Below are 23,061 nucleotides of genomic sequence, written 5' to 3' on the forward strand. Positions count from 1 at the left end.
TCCTCCTCTTCCTCCTCCTCCTCCTCCTTCTCTTCCTCCTCCTCCTCTTCCTCCTCCTCCTCCTCCTCCTCCTCACCTTCTTGTCTTTCTCTGAGCCATCGGTCAGTAGGACGCCCTTGGCCTGCATGTGTCTGTACAGAACCCTCTGGAGAGACGACATGTCACACTTGATCACATACTCCACCTGGTGGACACAGACAGAGAGAGAGAGAGAGGGGACATAAATATATAATCACCACTATGTGTATGTGTGTGCGTGTGCGTGTGCGTGTGTGGTCTATATGTGACATGCCTTCTCAGGTAACTGAGCCTCTACTTCCTTCTTCAGCCTGCGTAACAGGAAGGGGCGGAGCACCTTGTGGAGACGACGGATGATCAGGATGGTCTCCTCTTCATTCAGGTCCACCTGGAGAGGGAGAGGGAGAGGAGGAGAGGGAGAGGGAGAGGAGGAGAGGGAGAGAGGGAGAGGAGGAGAGGGAGAGGGAGAGGAGGAGAGGGAGAGGGAGAGGAGGAGAGGAGGAGAGGGAGAGGAGGAGAGGGAGAAGGAGAGGAGGAGAGGGAGAGGGAGAGAGGGAGAAGGAGAGAAGGAGAGAGGGGTGTACCATGTGATTTCTTCTTTACAGTACAGTATAACTAGTATTTAGGCAAGTTACTAACTTTAGTACTTGTATTAAGAGTAGTGTACTTTGTGTCGTCTAAATATACTGTACCGGGTGCACTTAGTGGAGTAACACACTAATGCGCATACCACATAATCAAGGTTCCTGGTTCGATTCCGACCCTCGACATGTCCTGCATGTCATCCCTCCTCTCTCTCACCCATCCTTCCTGTCAATCTCTACTGTCCCTATCCCAATACAGTAGAAATGCCCTAAAAAAACATACTTTAAATATACTGTATTGTAACTCTTTCAAGGTATTCATCACTTTAAGAGCCTGTAGTTTGTATGACAATTATATTATATTATATTATATTATATTATATTATATATATGATCTTCTAAGGCTTATGAGAACCCCCACCTTCTCCCCCGTCATGGCGAAGGGGGCGTTGAACCACTGCTCGAAGGTGGTGCAGCTCTTAAAGATGGTGGGCAGCAGGAAGTTGAGCAGGGCCCAGAGCTCGGGCAGCTTGTTCTGGAGGGGCGTGCCCGTCAGGAGGACCCGGCGCGGGGCCAGGTAGTGGGTGTTCAACACCTGGGTCAGCTTACAGTGGTGGTTCTTCATCCGGTGCCCCTCGTCCACGATCATGTACTTCCAGCGGATCTGGGGGGGGGGGGGGGGGGGGTTTGGATGGAGTACGGGGAGAGAGAGGGAGAGAGAGAGAGAGAGAGAGAGAGAGGGGAGAGAGGGGAGAGGGGAGAGGTTTAGGTTTATTTAGTTCATCTGGTTGTTTCATATTGCAAGCTTTATAACTACGGTATAAAACGTATGTGTGCATATACTACTGTATCTACGGTATAAAAAGAAACACGTAACATACCTTGGCCAGTACTTGTTTGTCCTTGATGATGTACTCGTAGGTGGTGAGCAGGACGTTGAACTTGCCGCTGCGCAGCTGAGGGACGAAGGCCCGCCTGGCCCCTGGAGAGCCCTGTGGAGGAGGAAGGACTGAATCTACACAACTACCAGGTCAGACTCTCGTCAGGGATGAGTCACATTCATCCATGGGGCGGGGCGGGGGGGGGGGGGGGGGGGGGTCCAAATCGATTTTAAAAATAGGTAATCATTCAGAAATCATTAAAAATACCCGTTTTCCCTCACTTTCAGGGGCACAGCTGTAGCTGTTGGCCATCATTCTATGCAACAGCAGCAGACCCAGCTCTTTCATTCACTCATTGTCATATGAAATCACCCCTGGCTGGCCAGGCACACAGCCATGCTTGAAACTACGCCCCACGGGTTAGTTTCAATTAATCGATGAATTGATCCTAGCACCCATCATCAACTAATCGATTTTCAAAAAAACGTAGGAGCCATCCCTTACTCTCGCTGGAAGGAACGTACTAGAAAAGGGCGGGAAACGCTTGAGCTGGGACTCACCTTGTAGGAGACTTTCACCACGGACGGAGCCCACTTGTCAAACTCATACACCCAGTTGGAGAGCGTTCTGTCATTGAGAGAGAGGACAGCGCAACTCAACTCAGTGTTGGTTATTTGTAGTGCATCTCGTAGGAGACAAAACACACACGTACATCCACAATCACTGAAACAAGAGAGGGGGGGGGGGGGTGAGAGAGAGACAGAGAGAGGGGGGGAGAGAGAGAGAGAGGGGTGGGAGAGGGTGAGAGAGAGAGAGAGAAAGAAAGAGAGAGAGAGAGAGAAAGAGAGAAAGAGAGAGAGAAAGAGAGAGAGGGGGAAAGAGAGAGAGGGGGAGAGAGAGAGAGAGAGAGAGAGAGAGGGAGGAGAGAGTGAGAGGGGGGGGGAGAGGGAGAGAGGGAGAGAGACAGAGGAAGGGAGAGAGAAAGAGAGGGAGAGAGGGGGGGGGGGTTACGTTCTTCTACAAAAAGAGGAGGAGGGCGATCAGGGTACTGACGAGAGGGGCACGATGATGAGGAAGGCTCCGTTGACGCGCTTGTTCTCCATGAGGTAGGTGATGAGGGCGATGGTCTGGATGGTCTTCCCCAGGCCCATCTCGTCAGCCAGGATGCCGTTCAGGTTGTTGTTGTAGAGAGACACCAGCCACTCCAAACCTTTAATCTGGGGGGGGGGGGTAGAGAGAAGGTGAGAATGAGAGTAGGGGGTGTGGGAACGAGGGAGAGGGAAAAGGGTAGATAGAGAGAGAGAGAGAGAGAGGCGAGAGAAGACAGAAAGGAGGGAAAAGTATTGATACCTATTTCACTAACAACACTTTATAGAGAATGCCAACTCATCTCTCAGTGTCAGATATTGGCCCTCTACTCATGTTTGTTCACCTGCTACTGTACTGTTTTAGGGCATTTCTGCTTTATTGGGATAGAGACAGTAGAGATTGACAGGAAGGATGGATGGGTGAGAGAGAGGAGGGATGACATGCAGGACATGTCGAGGGTCGGAATCGAACCAGGGACCTGGCGATGACATGGTATGCGCCTTAGTGTGGTTAAGCGCCCCCACCTGGTACTGTTTGAGCTGGCCGTTGATGAGTATGGAGGACTGTTTCTCCACCCTCTCCGTGACAGCGTGGGCTACGGCGTAGTAAGATTGTAGTCCCCGCGCGAACGCTGCACTACCGTACTCATCGTCCACGTCCTGCTTAGCATGCCTGCAGAAGGGAACACCATGTCAGCCGACGTGGACACCTACCTGGGCTCGGAGGGGTCACATCAGGGATCCTCACTCCTGGTCCTGGAGAACCGCAGGCTTTTTGTCCGAGCTCAGCAGTGACACACCTGATTACGCAAATCAAGTTTTTTTTAAAGATCAGAATAGAATCTGATAGCACTAGGCTGGGACAAAAATCTGGACCCACTGCGGCTCTCCAGGGCCAGGATTTCAATATCACTGGGTCAATCAATTACACCGACAAGCTGTGAAATGATTATTTAAAAAAAACAACAACATATGTTTAGGTGGGAAATATACTCAGTCATTGGTAAGTCTCATCATCACACACATGCATAAATATGAGATAGATGGTTGTGTCCTACTCTCCATCTGTCCACCTGCATGTCCATCTGTCCTACAGCGGACTCACTCGATGATGTGTTGCACATCCACCTCTGACACATCCTCGCTGTCTGGGTCTGGGATCTTCTTCTTCTTCTCCTCCACGACCACGGGAGGCATCTGGGACGGCTGGGGCTCCTCCCCTTCCTCCTGACAGACCAGGGGGCGGGATAACAGCTTGTCAAGGTCACAAGGTCACACGCTATCTGGGTAGGGACTGTGCAACTGAGCCTCATGTGTCGGTCATGTGCGCTTGGAACTAGAAAACTGGGACATTCTCTTCAGGCTACATCTTAACTGTCCCTCCTAAAGACCTCTTCATCCCCACTACCCCCCTGTACAAGTTTCTCTCCTGTAAATAAATATAAAAATTCTTCCTTCTTCTAGCATTGTGACTGCCAACAGCCCCTGGTCCTAGCATAGATTACTTTTTACTATGATGACTGATGGATAGATGATTCACTTAGACAAATGTATTTGTTGTAAGTCGCTTTGGATAAAGACGTCTGCTAAATGCCATAAATGTAAACGTAAATGTAAATGACATTATACTCAATGAAACTCACTGTACAAGGGAGATACCTGAGATTCCCACGTGAAAGCTGTACACAAATAACTTATAATAACAATTTTAACTCAGAAGTTCAGAGTTTCCGAGATCGCGTGAATGCCTCATAAGACTGTACAGTACAACCACTAGCTGCTTTTTACCCACACAACCACCCACCTCGTCCTCTTCTGATTCGCTGTCTTCACTGTCAGAGCGAGGGGCCACCTCGTACCTGAGAGGAGGGGGGGGGGGGGAAGCATACATTTAATTTACACCAATTTCACTAACAACACTTTATGGAGAATGGCAACACGCAAACATGTCAATCAAGTTATATTTGTATCGCGCTCTCTCCAAAACTGTCACAATGTGCTTAATAGTGACCCGAACCGAAGCGTATAGGCTTCATACACACAATACACACCACTGTAGCGAGCAGCAGGGTAGGGTAACTTGCCCGAAGCGAGTGACGAACCCACAACCTTGCGGTTGCCAACCAGACGTGTTAGCTACCAACGCAAGAGAGTTAACTCACGAGGTGGAGTTGCACACAGGTCTTTACACAGGGTCACTACAATACCATTCTTTTTTTTCTTTTTCTTTTTTAAATATGTTTTTAGGGCATTTTCTGCTTTATTGGGATAGAGACAGTAGAGATTAACAGGAAGGATGAGAGAGAGAGAGAGGAGGGATGACATGTAAGATTAGTCGAGGGTTGGAATCAAACCAGGAACCTTTGCGATTACGTGGTAAGCGCATTAGTGTGCTACGCCACTAAGCGCCCCCACTGCAACACCATTCTGACCAGCTCAGACCGGTTCTCACCCTGGGTTCATTTCCAGCCAGGTGTCCAGCTGGCCAGCTCTAGGAGCGTCCACCCCCGTCAGGATGTTGCCACTTTCCACATGGATCACCTTCACTGGCAGGTCACTCATCTGGCTCGTCTCATCCAGAGGCTTCAGAGGGGGGGACAGAACAGGGTCAGACAACCACTGGACAACGACACTGAGGCATATTGACCGGGACATCAGAGGACCACAATGGAAATAAGTCTTGGACTTTATTGTGTAATATCCTCTATGATTTTATTCATGTACATCTAGGTCTTTGTAATATGTGTGCTTGCTTTTAAAATTGTCGAAAAAAAAAATACAACACAAAAAGGCAATTTAATCCAAGAGAAATGTCTGGATACTGAACCTTGACTGCTGTACTACTGTACAAACTACTCCTACAAATAGACCATACAGCTATTATAACTATAAGCAAGTGCATAGCTATGACAGTTACAACAAGGGATTATATAATTAGGTAAATATTATGATTAGGTAACTGACCTCTCCATCTGGCCCCAGGGCCGGAGTCTGACCCTCAGCTTTCTCCAGTCTCTGTGGAGAAGCCATTTACACATCAGTGCATGTATCACACACACATCTCTCTACACTGATGGATTTCTCTAGATACAATATATACACACTCTTTTTTTTTTTTTAAAGTTTATTTTTTGAGTGGGGCAGACCCACTCTTATATTTTTCATTTTTATTGGGTAGAGATAGTGGAGAAAGTCAGGAGGAGAGGGTATGGCAGCAGAGCAGGGGCCGGGTTCAAACCCATGCCGACATGGGCATATGTGTGCACTGTAGGCCGTGGTGCTGGACCACTGGACCACCACAGGCCGTGGTGCTAGACCACTGGACCACCCCAGGCCACCATATATACATACTCTATACACACTCTTGGAACAAGCGGTTCCAAACAGTTCTTCATTTGTCCCTTTAGGTGAACCCTTTGAAGATCCCTTTTGGGTTCTGTGTAGAACCTTTTTGGGTTCCATGTAGAACCTTCTCGGTTCCATGTAGAACCAGTGTGTGTCCCGCACCCCATACCCATAGTCACTACAGGAAGCTTTCTCTCATACTGTACCTTCTTCTCCTTCTTCCTCGTCTTCTTCTTCTTCTCCTTGAGGGCCTGCACGGCCTTGTGGGCGCGGACCAGCTCCGTGAGGTTGGCCACGTACTCGTCTGTCTGCTGCAGCAGGTAGGCCAGCCGCTTGTCCTTCTTCTGGTCAATCAGCTTACGATAGCCCTCCTCATCCTCAGCCTGCGGGACAGACAGACAGACAGACAGACAGGCAGACATACAGACAGACAGACAGACAGACAGACAGGCAGACAGACAGACAGACTCATGGACGTGTGTGTGTGTGTGCATCCGTGCGTGTGTGTGTGTGCGTGTGTGTGTGTTGTAACTGTCAGCTTTCAGCCTGCGAGACAAGACAGACAGACAGACTCAGGGATGTGTGTGTGTGTGTGTGTGTGTCATAGCCCTTCTCCTCACCATCAGCCTCCTCATCCTCTCCTTCTCGATGCGCTCGTTCTCCTTCTTCTGCTCACGCTCCGTGTTGGCGTGGTAGGTGCCCACGGCCTTGGTCAGCTTCTGGATCTTGCCCGTGATCGAACGGTGGTACTCCTTGAAGTCTTTGGCATGCGCCAGGATACTGTTCAGGTATTCCTGTGGATGGACTAGAGAGTCTGTTTCCAGATCTGTGGGCTAGCATGTCTGTAGTGTATCTAGACCCTCCTAATCAAATGACTACCAATGGGATAGATCTGTGGGCTAGCATGTCTGTAGTGTATCTAGACCCTCCTAATCAAATGACTACCAATGGGATAGATCTGTGGGCTAGCATGTCTGTAGTGTATCTAGACCCTCCTAATCAAATGACTACCAATGGGATAGATCCATTTCAATGAAACGTAAAAGACTGAGGGGCTGAAAGCACTCAAAGAGAGTTATAAAACTTGTCAAAAGAGCGCCCCCTACAGGCAACCTGTAACGGTACATCACCGGTTTTATCATTTTCCCTCTCAGATTAGTTTTCCTCCTCTAAAGCGCATTGTACTGCATCTGTGTAAGAAATGGGCTATATAAATAAAGTTGGGTGATTCGATTTGATTCGACACTCTGAGAGCACTCATCCCCCATCCTCTCCTACGGTAACTTTGAGGAGTGTTTGTGTACCTGGTGCTTCTGCCTGCTTTTGCGCTCCTGCTCGATCTTCTGCTGCTTCTCCAGCTTCTCCGTGATGCGGGCCTCGCGGAGGGACTGGCGCTTGCTGCGCTTGTAGGCCTTGGCGTCGAGGGTCGTCTCCAGGACCGTGTCACGACGCATACACACCACCACCTCCTGACGCAGCTGGGGGGATAGGAGAGAGAGAGAGAGAGAAGGAGAGGGGGAGAGAGAGAGAGAGAGAGAAGGAGAGGGGGAGAGAGAGAGAGAGAAGGTATATTTGATGACAGGTGCTATGTACATGCATCATCATCCTCATCATCACCATCATCATCATCATTATCATCATATACAGTAGGGTCATATTCATGTTTGGAAGCGATTGAAGAACTAAAACAAAATACAATAGTAGTACACAAGTACCATTACAGAATAGAATAGTAGTACACAAGTACCATTACAGAATAGAATAGAAGAGCATGGCTGTGGTGCTGTATACCTGTCTCTAGAAGAGCATGGCTGTGGTGCTGTATACCTGTCTCTGGAAGAGCATGGCTATGGTGCTGTATACCTGTCTCTGGAAGAGCATGGCTGTGGTGCTGTATACCTGTCTCTAGAAGAGCATGGCTGTGGTGCTGTATACCTGTCTCTGGAAGAGCATGGCTGTATACCTGTCTCTGGAAGAGCATGGCTGTGGTGCTGTATACCTGTCTCTGGAAGAGCATGGCTGTGGTGCTGTATACCTGTCTCTGGAAGAGCATGGCTGTATACCTGTCTCTGGAAGAGCATGGCTGTGGGGCTGTATACCTGTCTCTGGAAGGTGAGCAGCCTGAGGGCCTTGAGCTCGATGGTGGCCTTGGTGCGCAGGTCACCAGCCAGAGAGCCCGGAAGGTTCTCCAGCTCAGTGATGCGGTGAGAAATACGAGCCTGGAGCCTGGAAACAACAGGAGAAGTCATATACATTTACAGTTAATATTCAATAAAAAAATTAAAAATAATAATAATAATTATAATAATAATAATAATAATAATAATAAGAAGAAGAAGAAGAAGAAGAAGAAGAAGAAGAAGAAGAAGAAGAAGAAGAATGATAATACATTTATTTATAGAGCACATTTGCGTACAGAGACTGCAGCTCAAAGTGCTGTACATAAAAAGTCCGAGAAAGAATAGTACACGAGAAGAAAAGTGAAATAGGAAAACAATAAATAAACAGCAGTAGCCTACATTAACGTCATTAACGTTTATCATTATCCTTATCAGCTTTTTCTAAACAGGGTTGGTCAAGCGGCCCATTCCCCACAGCACACCTACCTGTACCAGAAAAAAAAGGGAATGTCCCCTCAAACTGTTCCACTCCTAGCATGCTAGTTGGTTTGTCCTTCTCCTGCGACTACGTTGGCTGTGTGTAAACACCTCTCCCTGTCCCCCTACCTGAACTCCCTCTCCTGCAGTATCTCTCCCGGGTCCAGGCCGCTGGGCTTCTGGATGGGGGTGATGCGGTTCTGCTTGGCGAGGTGGGGCGCCATGGGCGCGGGCTGGGCCGGCTGCCCCGGGGACTGGGTCTGGGGGGGCATGACTGGCGAGGCGGCCGGGGGCACGGAGGGGGGCGCCGGGGAGGGACGGCCCGTGGGCTGGGGGGGGATCAGCTTCTGGGGGCCGTTGGAAGGGGTGGCGGCGTTCACCATGGGACCTGAGGGGAGGAGAGGACAGGAAACGGCTGTACTGCACAAGGTGCTGTAACTGACCACCATAACAAAAGAACAGAACAGGGGTTAGAAGAGATACAGACTGTCGTTGTTGTACATGATGTCAGGAATGTTTTCATGTGGCCGAATCTCAAAGTCTTCCTTTGGTTCCTCACGTCCTCCCTTCTTTTCTTTTTTTTAAAAATATGTTTTTAGAGCATTTCTGCTTCATTTGGATAGAGACAGTACAGGTTGACAGGAGGGATAGAGACAGAAGAGATTGACAGGAAGGACAGAGACAGTAGAGGTTGACAGGAAGGACAGAGACAGTAGAGGTTGACAGGAAGGATGGGTGAGAGAGTGAGGATGGACGACATGCAAGACGTGTCGAGGGTCGGAATCGAAGCAGGAACCTTGCGATTAAGCGGTACGTGCATTAGTGTGCTACGCCATCGGATGAGAAGGTCTGAGGCTCCTCCCGTGTGTTTTGAGAATAAGGCGAGGAGAGAGGAAGTGAGGAGAGAGGAAGTGAGGAGAGAGGAAGTGAGGATACTGAGGAACGACTTTTGAGATTCAACCCATGGTTTTTTTTCATATTTAAACTAGGATTTCATTATTCGCAATGCCCATGGATTTCAGGTTGAATTAACTGCCATATGGATAACAATGACAACCAGAAATGTAACTTGAGTCTAAACGTTCACCGTCTTATTCACCCCTCTCTAAACTGTGTTGTATAACACTTGTGTTACATCCATTTTACTGTTACATTTCTTAACCCACAAAATGAATCACATTGAATCAATCCCATAAAAACAGGTTTGTGTTGAAAGTAACGTACTGTAGGTTTCGAGTCTGTGTTCAACTTCAGGCCAGGGCTTGAGGGGTCCGTTGGGGTTCTGTCCCTGCATGCCTGCTGGTACTCCAGACGGGCCCGGGGGAGGCATGCTAGGACCCATCATCCCTACAACAACACCAGAATTACAACACTAGAATATGAACATATGTCAGCTGATAAAATACTGAAAAAGGTGATAAAGTAAGGTTCAGAACCATTTAGTCAGGAGGAATTCTGTTATTTGATATAAAGGTTTGGGGGGGGGGGGGGCTACCCAGTGTGACTGCGTAGTTCCTGCCTCAGTCCCTGCAGCCCCAGCCCCCCCCTCACCGTGAGCTCTGCCGTAGCCCAAGGGCATAGGTCCAGGTCCGGGGCCAGGGCCTGGTCCAGGTCCCCCACCCCCAGCTCCAGGGGCCAGGTTGGGCATGGGCTGCTGTTGCTGCTGCTGCATCCCAGGCATGGGCCTCTTCCCCTGGACCGCCATCTGGAGATGGTCCGGCAGGGGCTGGCCACGCGCCAGCATCTTATAGGCCATGATCTGGGCCCGGAGCTGATGGAGCTGGTTCTGGTTGAAGGGAGTGGGGCCTCCAGGGCCTCCGGGGCCTCCAGGGCCCCCAGCACTGTTGCCGGAGCCTGGGCTGGGGCCCGGGCCGGAGCCGCTGGGTGGTCCAGGGCGACTCTGCTGCTGTTGGCCCAGGGTTTGGGGGTCTCCGCTGGGGCCGTCCAGTGGGGCTGAGCCGGGGCGGCTGGACGAGGGTATGAGAGGACCAGAGAGAGGGCCGTTGGATGGGACGGGGCTGGAGTGATCGGAGCCTCCGAGGGGAGAGTGGTAGCCTTGTCGGGGGAGGTAGGGAGAGAGAGAGAGAGAAACAGAGAGATAGAAAGGGGGAGGGAGGGAGTGAGAGAGGGGGAGATATTCATACAAGATATGACCTACTGCTTCTCACAGTTATAACACAGTCGTACAATTACAAACGCAAAGCCACATCACACCGACTTGCATTAGTCGACGACTGAAACACTTCGATTACACTACACCAAGGACTGCCATGACCGTGCCATGGTAGAGTCTGGTGAGGTTTCCAAGTCTCTACCTTGAGAGTGTGGGTCCATGGGGCTGGGAGGGGGGCCCATGCCGCTGTGTCCACCCTGCCTCACGGGCATCCCCTTCATCTGGGCGAAGCGGGCCTCCTCACTCACGCCCTTCTCATGCATGCCCTCCATGGGTGGCTGTGGGGGAGGGGGGGGTGGGGAGGGGTGAATTGGCATCCCTGTTAACGTGCCCTACTTCTTCCCCATCGACACACTGTACAGTACGTAACAAGACTGATTGATTGATATTGCTTACTGTATTATATATAGTGTTATATATTATATATACTGTATTTCATATAGTGTTCACATAAATATATATTTATATACAGTACCAGTCAAAAGTTTGGACACACCTTCTCATTCAATGGTTTTTATTTATTTATTCTTTCATTATTTTCTACATTGTAGATTAATTTTGAAGACATCAAAACTATGAAGGAACACATATGGAATTATGCAGTAAACAAAAAAGTGTTAAACAAACCAGAATATGTTTTATATTTTAGATTCTTCAAAGTAGCCACCTTTTGCTTCGATGACAGCTTTGCACACTCTTGGCAAGGTGTATCCAAACTTTTGACTGGTACTGTATATACTCAAATTGGAACGATATAGAGAAGATTAGCATGGCCCCTGCGCAAGGATGACACGCAAATTCGTGAGGCTTTCCTTATTCACCAAGTCAATTTCCTGTATGTGCAAATACACTTGGCCAAATAAAACAATTCTGATTCTGATTCTGATTACGTAAATTGGCCTCGGTAGATAAGCGGATTGAATGTGAAAGCCTCCAACTCTTTCATGCACATTTACTGAGAGTACACCGCAGATGTGGATGGCAGACAGTCCTGGTGGGTGGGGGACTGTGTACAGTGGGTTAGGTAAGCCTAACCTATGCCTAATGCACTACACTAGGCTTCCCTAGTACTAAAAACAGTAAGAGCCTGAAGTGTCCTTACTTTGTGTAGAGGGTGCATGCTGTCCTGGGAGTATCCAGAGGGCCCAGGCTGGGGCAGAGAGTGGCCAGCGGAGGGAGGGCCAGGGCTCAGCATAGCCCCAGGAGAGGGGCCCCGGCCTGGGGAAGGACCCGGCCGAGGGGTGCCCCCCATGGGAGGGTCTGGGGTGGACATCCTTCAGTCAGGACCTCCTGCTATTGGATGAATGGCAGGGTCCACTGGAGAGAGGCAGAGAGAGTGGGAGAGGGAGGGAAAGAGAAAAGGAAAGAGAGAAAGAGAAAGAGAAAGAGTGAGAGAGCTCACCATTATAATTTGTATATAATAATTTGTATATAATCTATATAGATAAAAGAGGATGCTGAGTTCCCATGTATTCATTATTTATACACATTCTACCACATGCTATTATACAACTTGTGTAAGACTGATGTTAAAATGGGCGTTTTATTTCCAGAAAAATCAAGGCTATTCTTCTTTGGTGGTTTTAAACAAAGGCAGGTCTTTCAATAAAATGAAGAAAAACCTTTCACCAGTTCATGAATTCCAATGCTGATTGCTTATTGCATGTTCTCACACTCCTGCGCGCTGCACCAAATCACTCGTTGCGCGCAGCCTCCCGTTGCATAGCAATTATACAGCTGTTGGCTAGACGGCCTACCGACTGAACTTGAGAGGGGAACATGAAATTATGAACGTAAGACGGACAAATCCTTTTCAAACCCCGCAGGAAAGGAGTCTCCTGGAATACAAGAAGGGGGGATGGCGGACTGTGCTTGTACAACGACTGACTTACCCGAAATAAATTCGCCGATATCAGTCGCTGTCTTGATATCTTGACTTAAAAACGGTCTGCCGTGATTATTATACCCACCCGCTTTGTCAGTAGTGAATTAGTCTTGAAGCGTTGGTTTGATGAAATGACGTGGCTGGAGCGCCCCCCCCCTAGCTCCCGTGACCGACTGTCTAGTCACAGCGACTGAAACCGGAGGCGCATGCGTGTACTGACAGTACATGGTTTATTGTGTGACTATAACATTATGTCAGTCAAATCTTCACAGAAATATAAAGTAATATTCCTATGTACACTCGAGGCAAATGGCGTGTGTTTTGAACCTAAATCGTACCTATTCCAGAATAGATTTAATTTGAAGTTATTCCATCAATGGTCCTACCTGGTACTATCTTAAGCATGGTATGTCCACTGCCTAAAGCTTCTTCTAAAGGTTCTCAGTGAGGGAGGGGTTGTCACCTGTAACCTGGCACAAACAAACACATTCTGGACCAGATTTCAAACAGTAAAACAAAAATGTTAAAACTTTATTACCATTTTCTACAGCAGTTTTACAAATTCCTCCTGTACACATCAATGCCATGGATCAACGAGCTTCCGACTTTACACATGGGGAATTCTTCACTTCATTGTGAAAATATGCATTTCAATATCATACAGTAAATGAAAGTGGGTGAAATAGACAGTTTCTGAGACGGAACACAATTTCCAGAGTATGCTTTATTGTGGACAGACGCACTGTGACTCCAGACAGAGACAATGAAATCTCTCGTGCTCTTCATTGATCAGCAAATCTGACCTCAGACCAGAGGCCAGGGAGCAATTACCACAGGCCGACAACAAGCAGCTGACCTCTGACTCGCTGCCTCGGACCACACATGAAAACTAAAGCAGGCCATTGTGTTGCATGGTGTGTCACATGACGAACACGAAACTAAGGGCTTCCAGAAAAGCGCCTCCACACAGCCACAGGACTGACAACACTGCACCGTCTGGGGGTGAAAGGTCAACACAACATACATTCAGTAAGCATGCATCTGCAGTGGAGAACAGGCCGCAGTTCACTGCAGAGAAGCCTGCGCAAAACTCCCCCCCCCCCTCCCATCATTAAGATAATAAAATAGGCTGGTTGAAGATGAAACTAGTTCATATGAAAACTTGCCTAGGCTATTTCTATATTTTCATATATTTCTTTGGGGGGAGGTGTCATATAAATGAGGTTGAAGATTTTTCACAGAGTGGGGAAGATAGTTCTCCTACATACTGTTATGGAGGCCTTGAAAGTGCATGTTTCTGAGTTCAACCATAGCCATTTGACAGGAGGAGGAGCAGGAGTTTTGAATGTGGACATTCAACAAAATGTGATTCCAGTGTTATTTTCTGTAGTGAACGCTACATTAAAAGAAAGGACGCACCTCTGACGGTGGCGCAACTGGCGACAATAGTCTTAAAAAGGAAACAAGAGGGGAAAAACCCACATCACATTTACAATAAAGGAACCTTGGAGGAAGAAGAAGACAAAAGGAAATCCAGTTCAGAATCCATTCAACAAGTCTCGCTCAGTCAGGGACACACTCTTGGTAAATAGACAACGTCTCCCCACCCACCTGACGAGGTGGCGTGACTGATTACACAAAAGGGGCCCTTGTTGTAACAATGGATTTCTCTTAGTGTTGCAATTAGCACGCTGATACTGGCAACAGAGACCAATGGCTGAGCTGACACCACAGGGGTGGGTTAAGTCTGGCAACTCATTGTTGACAATAAGTTTGGTTTTAGGTGTGTCAAGGTTTACACAATCTCCTGGGCAGGGTTGCAATGCTACAATAGAATGAATAATAATGATGATTACGGTGATTACAGACATAGCATTAAGACTACAGGTTGGAGGAGAGTGTCACAGCTGAGGAAAGAGGAGAGCTGGAGTTGCTTCAGTGTATGGTCAGCAATTATGCACACACACGCGCGCACACACACACACACGCGCACGCACACACACACACACGTTCAGGCGCACGCACGCACCTTATAAAACAGATAAATACATTCAAAAATGGAAATTAAAACAAAAGACTAAACAGCTCCGTCCTAGAACCCCTGGAGTGGACAGCAGTAGGACACAAGTTCTTCAACGTCAGACAGAACGGGGCCGCGACAAAACATTTCCCAATGGTTCAAGCCCCCCAAACTAGTGCATCCTTTCAATAGCGTAGCATGCCCACCGCACGCCGTGTTCAGTGTTTTAAAGTCACAGTACCCAGGTAATGCCTAGCTTAATAAAGACCCGTTTCTGTCCAATCAGAGACAGAGACGCAGCGGGGTTCTGTTCAAGCCACACCCCTGGTACCATGGATACCAAATGCCAGAGTGAGTAAGTGATAGCTGGAAAGCGGCCATCCATTGTAAGAGCTGCACACAGACAGAAAACAGAATCCTTCCCAATTCTGTGTCGTGGGGACTCCCTTTGTCGGCCCCCTAGTGGCGGGCTGGAGAATCACACGTCCAGTCTCGGTGGAGGCTCACAAAAAGACAAATTCATCGTTGCTGGCCCTCTGGTTGTTCCTGCTCAGCTTCCCTGGGGGCAGGATGTGTGCGGGGGGGTCAGTGTGGGATCCACTGTGGCCCTCTAGTCCATAGTCCTGCCCCTGGCCCTCCACGAAGGTGAAGATGGGGTATTTCTCCTTGGCTGAAGACAGGGCCTGGGGTTTAGAGACACAGAGAAGAGGAGCGTTGACTCAACTGAATAAACCAGACAGTCATATATAGAAAAATGAGTGTAAAAATGAGTACAGTAAAAAGCAAACTTGCATATGTATATTTGTGTAACCCTAACCCTAAGTAATGTTAAGGTGAGGTATAGGCGATGAATCATTTCCATTACCAGAGCAGAGACATGTTGAGGTAGCTGAGGTATTGTGGGCAGAAGAGGCTGTGAACTCACCACGCTGACAGCAGAACAGAGAGACTCAAAGTCCTTCTTGCACCTGGCGTAGAAGCCTATGGTGCAGCTGGGGTCCATGCGGCTGAAGGGCATCTTCCTGGGCGAGCTACAGTGGAACGACTGGGGGCGGGGAGGGGAGGAGGGAGGGAGGGAGGGGGAGAGAGAGAGAGCGTGAGTGTGTGAGAGAGAGAGAGAGCGGGAGAGAGAGAGCGTGAGAGACAGAGAGAGAGCGTGAGTGTGTGTGAGAGAGAGAGAGACAGAAAAGAGGAGACAGAGAGAGAGAGAGAGAGTGTGACAGAGAGAGAGAGAGAGACAGAAAAGAGGAGACAGAGAGAGAGCGTGTGTGAAAGAGAGAATGAGACAGACAGACAGAAAAGAGGAGACAGAGAGAGAGCGTGTGTGTGTGTGTGAGAGAAAGAGAGAGAGACAGAAAAGAGGAGAGAGAGAGAGAGAGAGAGCAAGAGAATTACAAAAAAGGATACAAGGAGGAATGAAATAATTAATGCTTAATCTCTGAACTGAAATAGTCCAGTTTTGTCCGGTCAAAACATCAACATGTAGGTCAAACGCAGCCAGCGTCTGAAGTCCAAATGGCTAGAAAGATAGATAGACAGACTGACGGAGGAGAAGAAGACCTCTTCACCCCCTCTACAAGTTTCTCTCCTGTTAATAATATATATATATATATATATATATTTAAATCCTTCTTCTAGCATTGTGACTGCCTATGGCCCCTGGTCTGAGCATTGATTACTTTGTCTTATGATGACTGATGGATAGATGATTCACTTACTTAAACAAATGTATTTGTTGTAAGTCGCTTCGGATAAAGGCATCTGCTAAATACCATAAATGTAAATGTCAGTGTTAGGATGAATTTTAGCTGGGGGCAAACTATTTACGACTATTGTAATACTAACCAGATGTGGAACATAGCCTAGGGCTACCCCAACCTCCAGACTGACTGGCACCATGCCACATAAGGTATGGGGGGAGGCTTACAGAGAGTTGTTGTCTTTCTGTATAAATAGGAGCGAAACCCCCATTTCGCTGCTCTCTGATGGGAAATATACATTGACCATGTATCTTCCATTGTGAGCCACATCACCAGTGACTGCATTCTTCAACATCCGAAAAATCGTCATTACAGTCAGAGCGACAGAAAGTCTAACCTCGAGTGAGAAGTTGTCTTGAGCAGAGTCCACCACTGCTTGACAGTAGTGCGGGTCCAGGTACAGTAGCTGCTCATCTGTGAAGCAGGAAGAGAGGGGAGTCAGGTTGACGAAGCGCCCAGTCAGAAGCTACTCAACGGAAGAAGTCGGTTTTGAGTGTTACCTTGGTAGCCGACGAAGAACAGCGAATGCTTTGGTTTTCCTCCAATGATGCCGATGCAGCATTCTAGCCTGAGAATGTTCTAGAAAGATACAGACACATACAAATGTTTATTAGGCCACATCCAGTGTGTGTGTGTGTGTGTGTGTGTGTGTGTGTGTGTGTGTGTGTGTACAAACCTTCACACACTCAATGTAGGACGGGTTGAGAGATTCCCCCCCCAGTCTCACAGGGACCAGTATGATAACAGACTTCCAGCCTGCACTGGGCTCAGATATGCTCTGGGTCAAGGACAGGTCACACAGACGCACCACGTCCTCCTTGTACACTGTTGCGAAACACACAAAGAAGGACACACACAGATTACATTCAGAGGAGTGTTTCAAGGACTATTCTTATCAAAGAGAGAGAGACAGTAGTAGTGGAAAGCCAAGCAACAGAGAGTCCCTTTTCTGAGTAGCAAAAATGTGAAACACTCACCAGTACAGTCTTGTGCTACATACACTGCCAGGTTGTGGACCTCTGAGGTATTGGCCACTGCTTTTCTGGAAGACAAACACATAGAACGTACTTCACACCAATGCAGACTGATGCTAAAGAGATAGCACTATCGAAGTAGCTCACTACCGATCTTCCGCCGTAGATTGAAGACCCGTCTCTTCAGGCTACATCTTAACTGTCCCTCCTAAAGACCTCTTCATCCCCACTACTCCCCTGTGCAAGTTTCTCTCCTGTAATCTTCCTTTCTTCTAGCATTGTGACTGCCAATAGCCCCTGGTCCTTATCGCTTTGGATAAAGGCGTCTGCTAAATGCCATAAATGTAAATGTAAATGCACTGTCTCCATAACGGTCACACTGACCAAAACGTAGACCGAATAAAGAAGTGCTAAAAGTGATTTAGCCGTGTGTGTAAAGGCAGTTCTTGGGCCTGTGTGACGTAGTGTGGCATCATTGACATACATCAGAGCGAGGAGCTCTCACCGGAGTATGTGTGCCACCACAGAGGGGCCGTACCAGTCCCCGGCCTTCTTCCCAGAACTCTTGCCAAGCTCCACCAGCCGGTGCACCCCGAAGGGCGCCGGAGGCTGGTCCCCGAACCAGGCCACCACCTCCCGGTGCAGGGGCTCCGCCTGCCTGTCCCTCTCAGACTCTGGCCTCTTCTTCTGGACACGCTTGGGCCCGTCCTCCCCCGTCACCGTCTTCTGGGGCGTGCTGGGGGCCAGCAGGGAGCTGAAGGAGGGGATGGGGACCCCCCCGGCGCGGGACGGGGAGCGGGGCCTCAGCACCTCGAAGTCCACGTCGGCGAGTTGATGGGCATCCGGCCACATCCAGTCTGGTAGTCATGGGGATCATAGGAAGACAAGTTAGCTGATGTTGGCAAAAGTAAATGTCTACGACATGCATTTACTGGCCCATCTCTGACTTAAGCAAACTGGCCATTGTAAAGAAATTATTTATATTTTATACATATATATAATATATATATATCAAATTATTTACAATTATTTGACATTAAAAACTTAAAACCAAAGAGACTAACAGACCAGTAAACAAAGTAGGGATGACGGAGAAGAACAGAGGAAGGAGACATACAGGAGAAGAGACAAGAGAAGAGAGAGAGAGAGAGAGAGAGAGAGAGAGAGAGAGAAATAGAGAAAAAGAGAGGGAGGAGGGAGAGGTGTGAGAGAGAGAGAGAGAGAGAGACACACACACAGACACACAGACAGACAGAGAAGTAACAGAGTGAAAGAAGCAGTCAGTCAGACAGACAGAGGGAGGGGGTTGGTGTGGGGGTGGTGGGTGCTGGTCTCACCTTGAGGCAGCAGATGGACCAGGAGGCCCTGGGCCAGCAGCATCTGTCCACTCCGCAGCATGCAGCCCCAGCCACAGTCAGTGGTCCAGCTGGAGCCCTCCAGCTGGGGGAACTCCCTCCTGTAAGTCAGCCACAGACGAGACACGAAGGCCAGACGGAAACGCTCCACCTCGTCTGGCAGGGGGAGAAACAGAGAGGGTGTTTTTTTCTTTTTCTTTTTTTTTGTTAAAAACATTTGATTTACCAGAAAGTCTTTAGGTTTCAGAGAGAGATCTAGTGCCTGGTGGTAGGGTATGTGTGTGTGTGTGTGTGTGTGTGTGTGTGTTATGATAGAAACATTTATGTTAGATGATTAGTACCTGACCTGACCTGTGTTGCATATCCTGTTGTAACTCAAAATAACGTATGAGCAGAAGACACTTGGGGCATGTTTACTTAGGGCAGAAGACACTTGGGGCATGCTTACTTAGGGCAGAAGACACTTGGGGCATGCTTACTTAGCGTGACTTAACTCTGCTCTCTGCTGCAGCATTAAAATAAACCTTCTAGAAGTTTGAAGTAATTTGTCAGTACCGGTACTCTCTTTATTGATAAGTAACAGATTTCCACGACAGAGTTTCACACTGCCACCCTGATACCAAAGACTGTCCCATGGAGGCAAGACACCATCACTCTTTTTTTGATGAGGAAAGGATGAGAAAATGAGGATAATAACGTCTACACATACTTATCTGCGCTCCCAGTCTTTACCTTCACTATTGAGCAGGTAGGAGTGTCCCATCACAGTCACAGGGGAGGTCTTGTTGAACGTGGTCTTAGACTTGACTGACCAGCCTAAGGGGGGGGACGGAGAAATTGAGAGATTTTAGTATAACACATGATAATGGCCATGCATAGTATGCAATGCTTCGGACGAATTGGTTTCACATAAGATCTTTTTGCACAAACCAAAAATCCTTACAAACATTGCTTTTAACAAACACTCACTGACCGTATTTAACGTTGTTCCATGCAGACATCAGCTTGGCCTTGAGTTTGTCCACTTCGTCCGGTTCTCCAGTGGTCTCCCTGGCGCCATCCAGGGGACCCTGCTTGTGCCCGAAGCTGCCCCCAGGCTCCAGCGGCTGAGGCCTCTTGGCCTCCTGGAGCTCATCCTGCCCCGCTCCCCCTGCGTACTGCACTCCACTGGGGGACACAGAGTTCATGGCGCAGGCTTAGTGAGAGCTGGGTCTCCTCATTGCAGTAGGGATCTGAGGAAAAGAGGAGTGGGGATGAGAGAGGGAGAGAAAGAGAGATAGAGGGGGAGGAGAGAGAGAGAAAACATACAGCATGTGATTTAATTCAGGGTTACTGGCCTCTCTATTCAATATATCAGTCTTTTGTCTGCCCAGCTTAAAGATCACGTTTAAACATTAACTTAGACATGCCATTCAAGCACATTTCTGAGAAAAGAGATCTGAAAGTGTGACAGTAGTTTTGAGCTTTTAGGCCTATTTTATGAAGACCAGGCCAGATGTCGTGGCTAGGGAATTATATGCTTTTGGAAAACAAGACTAGCAACAGTTTCCGAGCAAAACGCCTCTACTCGGTTCCTGAAAATGGTTCACAGAAACTGTCAGTGGGTATGTTGTTTGTCACTTCAAGTTTAGTCATCAAGGGATATACTTACTTATTCATATATGAGGACAGAACAGAGGTTCGATTGCATAAGGTATGAAACTGTAACCAGGAATGTGCAAGTGACTTTCCACTACATGCCACAAACTGGGGAAGAATAGCTTCTTTAACCTTAACAAGGAAGAGTCTTATTCCTTCTAACAGTGATGGGAAAATCCGTTTCACGTGCAAAATAAATACCTATCATGTGATCTTGTGACAACTGGCCTAGGGCTTGAACAGTAGTGACTACTCTTGGAAAACATCAAAGAGGATAAAGCAACTGCAGACACGTCATTGACAGTATAGTTTTATGATCTTCATCTACGACCAAACTCTGTATATTAACAATTATATTTTAATACATTAAGAGTTTTTTGTGTGTTTTTAAAAAAATATTTTTTTACATCAATCATTTTACACCCCCAACTAACTTTCATCATTGCACACACATAACTAGGGTAAAGCTGCTGATTGGTTGTAAAGCTAGTCAAGGTGGGCCACGGTGAGCTGCCAGACTCCAACTGTGACACTGACAGCAGGGAGATTACGGAGATGACAGCGTTAGCTAGCTAATTCTGTTAGCTAATTGGCAGGAAAACGTCAAGTTAGATTAGTGGCTAGTTCCTTACCTGGTGAAAAGTGTCATTCCAGGGGGTTAGTCCAGAGGTCTGCATCCAAGGGTAACCTTGTAATAGGGTTGAGGACGATGGCTCGGCAGTAGGTAGAGCGGTAACTCAATACAGTGAGTTAGCTAGCTCAGCTGTCTGGCATACAGTTAGTTGGTCAAGCTAGTAAGCTATCGCAGCTAATCATATATGTTCTAGAGAAACACAGCCAACTTCATTGATTGACAGATGTCATTATTGATCAAACTAATAGACTCACTCGAATTGCATGGCTCATCCGATGCTTGATTTTGCTTTCTACCGGTTTAGTGAGCGTGCGAGATCTGCGGTTTCGGCCAGAAAATAATGACAACACTGGGGACATTCACTTCCTGTTGTCCTTTCCTGACGAGCCGTACTAATAACGTGATTGGTTAACCTAGCGATCTAAGCAAGCTGATTGGTTGCAATCATATGACTACACGTTTTATTGGCTTATATTTTACTCCGACGTTACATAAAGTCTGACGTTCCACAGGAGAAAGGCGTTGCGCTTTGTTCGGGCAGCCTGATCTGTTCTCTGGGCTGCTTTAAACTCCACCAACTCAACTCCATTGAGACGTACGGTTTTGTTTTTCAAAATGAACATAAAGTACATACAATTTCGAAAAAATATGTTTTGATGTTTGCAATTAAAATAAAGACTTCTTCTACGGACTGCGGGGGACACCCTGAAACTTCTCACGCACGGAAAGGTTTCGGAGGATCAATTTTGCGATGGATCTGGTGAATTCAGATACATCATTCACTTTTGATGAGGAAAGCATTTTGTGCTATGAATTGAACACGCTTTACTAAACATTTATTCAAACATTGGTGGAAGTTTTACGCTTCCTGTTATTGTTGCCTCATACTTGACCGCTGTTATATTTGAAATCAAACAATTACCATGGGGTCAACGTAGTGATTCTAATTCAATATTTTTTCCTTTCAGATTGGTTTCACCATTTAGAAAGTACAAAATTTTTTAAACATACTCCCCCTGGCGGGCTTCAAAAGTATTCAAAATATCATAATGTCCAAATAAATCACTCATGTTTAGTATTTGTTTGACAATCCATCCTTTGCATGCAATAACTGCCTGACGTCTGCGACCCATTGACCCCACCAGATGCATGCCACTGATGTTCTGGGGGACACTTGTCGTAAAAACCAATTACTAATCAATAAAGAGAGTACTGACAATTTACTTCAAACTTGGAATGGAAATGGAACATGGAATGGAAAATTATACAACAGTTAAGTGAAAATACAACACAGTATTCTAAGTTAACCTTTCCTACAATCTATTAGGTACTAATCATCTAACATTAATTTTTCTATCACACACTTGGGACATTGCTTAACTCTGCTCTCTGCTGCAGCATTAAAATAAAGCTTATAGAAGTTTTAAGTTTTACTTAAGAAACCACGTAATGCGCATCCACGGTGGGAAACCCTACCCCTGCAGTGACTGTGAGAAGAGCTTCAGTACCGCAACTCATCTGAAGTTACACCAGAGAAACCACACTGGCAAGAGGCCCTTTGTCTGCATCGACTGTGGGAAGAGTTTCACTCAATCAGGGGCTCTGAAAGCCCACAGGAGGATTCATACAGGAGAGAAGCCCTTCAGCTGTGATCAATGCGGGAAGAGTTTGGGCAGTAAGACCGCTCTAGCATCACACCAGCGAACACATACAAGGGAGAAGCCTTACCCTTGCTCTGACTGCGGGAAGAGTTTTACTACCTCAAGCCATAGAAGACCAGCGGACTCACACAGGAGAGAGGCCTTGTTGCTGTGATCAGTGCGGGAAATGTTTCATTACGCAGACATCTCTGTCAAAACACCTGCAAACACATGCTGCAGAGATACTCGGTGCAAAATGAAGTGTGTGTGTGTGTGTTTGTGTGTGTGTGTCTGTGTCTGTCTGTCTTTGGCGGATGTGTGTGTGTGTGTGTGTACCTGTATCAAACGCCAAAATTCTCATTTTTGTTCTAGCACTGAGGCTTTAAAAAAAATAATCCACTCTACGTGTGCATATACAGTATACCAGTGCATCGCCTATGTGGTTATTTTGTTCTTTTAAACATAAAGT

General features: G+C 47.4%; 2 protein-coding genes across 2 annotated transcripts in view; both read right to left on the reverse strand.

Annotated features, from left to right (window-relative positions):
- Positions 1-11,959, reverse strand: part of smarca4b (SWI/SNF related BAF chromatin remodeling complex subunit ATPase 4b) — a gene marked incomplete at its 5' end in the record, with an annotated part of 20,925 nt that extends 8,966 nt beyond the window's left edge. Inside the window, 20 exon segments of the mRNA XM_083693746.1 lie at positions 77-184; positions 293-406; positions 1,024-1,266; positions 1,484-1,594; positions 2,044-2,110; positions 2,537-2,700; positions 3,097-3,244; positions 3,677-3,798; positions 4,376-4,430; positions 5,024-5,154; positions 5,536-5,586; positions 6,123-6,299; positions 6,537-6,710; positions 7,221-7,394; positions 8,016-8,142; positions 8,643-8,901; positions 9,738-9,860; positions 10,065-10,568; positions 10,829-10,961; positions 11,789-11,959. Coding sequence (XP_083549872.1) covers positions 77-184; positions 293-406; positions 1,024-1,266; positions 1,484-1,594; positions 2,044-2,110; positions 2,537-2,700; positions 3,097-3,244; positions 3,677-3,798; positions 4,376-4,430; positions 5,024-5,154; positions 5,536-5,586; positions 6,123-6,299; positions 6,537-6,710; positions 7,221-7,394; positions 8,016-8,142; positions 8,643-8,901; positions 9,738-9,860; positions 10,065-10,568; positions 10,829-10,961; positions 11,789-11,959 — 3,156 coding nt within the window.
- A 1,112-nt stretch (positions 11,960-13,071) lies between these two features.
- Positions 13,072-21,275, reverse strand: atg4da (autophagy related 4D, cysteine peptidase a). Its single transcript, XM_083693732.1, has 11 exons — positions 20,951-21,275; positions 19,654-19,912; positions 19,413-19,496; positions 18,663-18,836; positions 17,831-18,182; positions 17,329-17,393; positions 17,028-17,176; positions 16,852-16,930; positions 16,689-16,765; positions 15,517-15,636; positions 13,072-15,274 (listed from the first exon to the last, which is right to left on the reverse strand). The coding sequence occupies exons 2-11, from the start codon at positions 19,865-19,867 to the stop codon at positions 15,095-15,097; spliced, it is 1,494 nt and encodes a 497-aa protein (XP_083549858.1). The 5' UTR covers positions 19,868-19,912; positions 20,951-21,275; the 3' UTR covers positions 13,072-15,094.
- Positions 21,276-23,061: the final 1,786 nt, after the last annotated feature.

This window comes from Argentina silus, assembly GCF_951799395.1.
Source record: "Argentina silus genome assembly, chromosome: 22".
NCBI lineage: Eukaryota > Metazoa > Chordata > Actinopteri > Argentiniformes > Argentinidae > Argentina > Argentina silus.

What these genes read in the sequence shown, in the direction of transcription:
- atg4da (XM_083693732.1), bottom strand. Translation starts at nt 19,867, where the DNA reads ATGAACTCTGTGTCCCCCAGTGGAGTGCAGTACGCAGGGGGAGCGGGG. An exon ending in GGTCCATCTGCTGCCTCAAG is followed by an intron (nt 18,183 to 18,662) that starts GTGAGACCAGCA and finishes CATGACTACCAG; the next exon opens with ACTGGATGTGGCCGGATGCC. An exon ending in TGTAGCACAAGACTGTACTG is followed by an intron (nt 17,177 to 17,328) that starts GTGAGTGTTTCA and finishes GTTTCGCAACAG; the next exon opens with TGTACAAGGAGGACGTGGTG.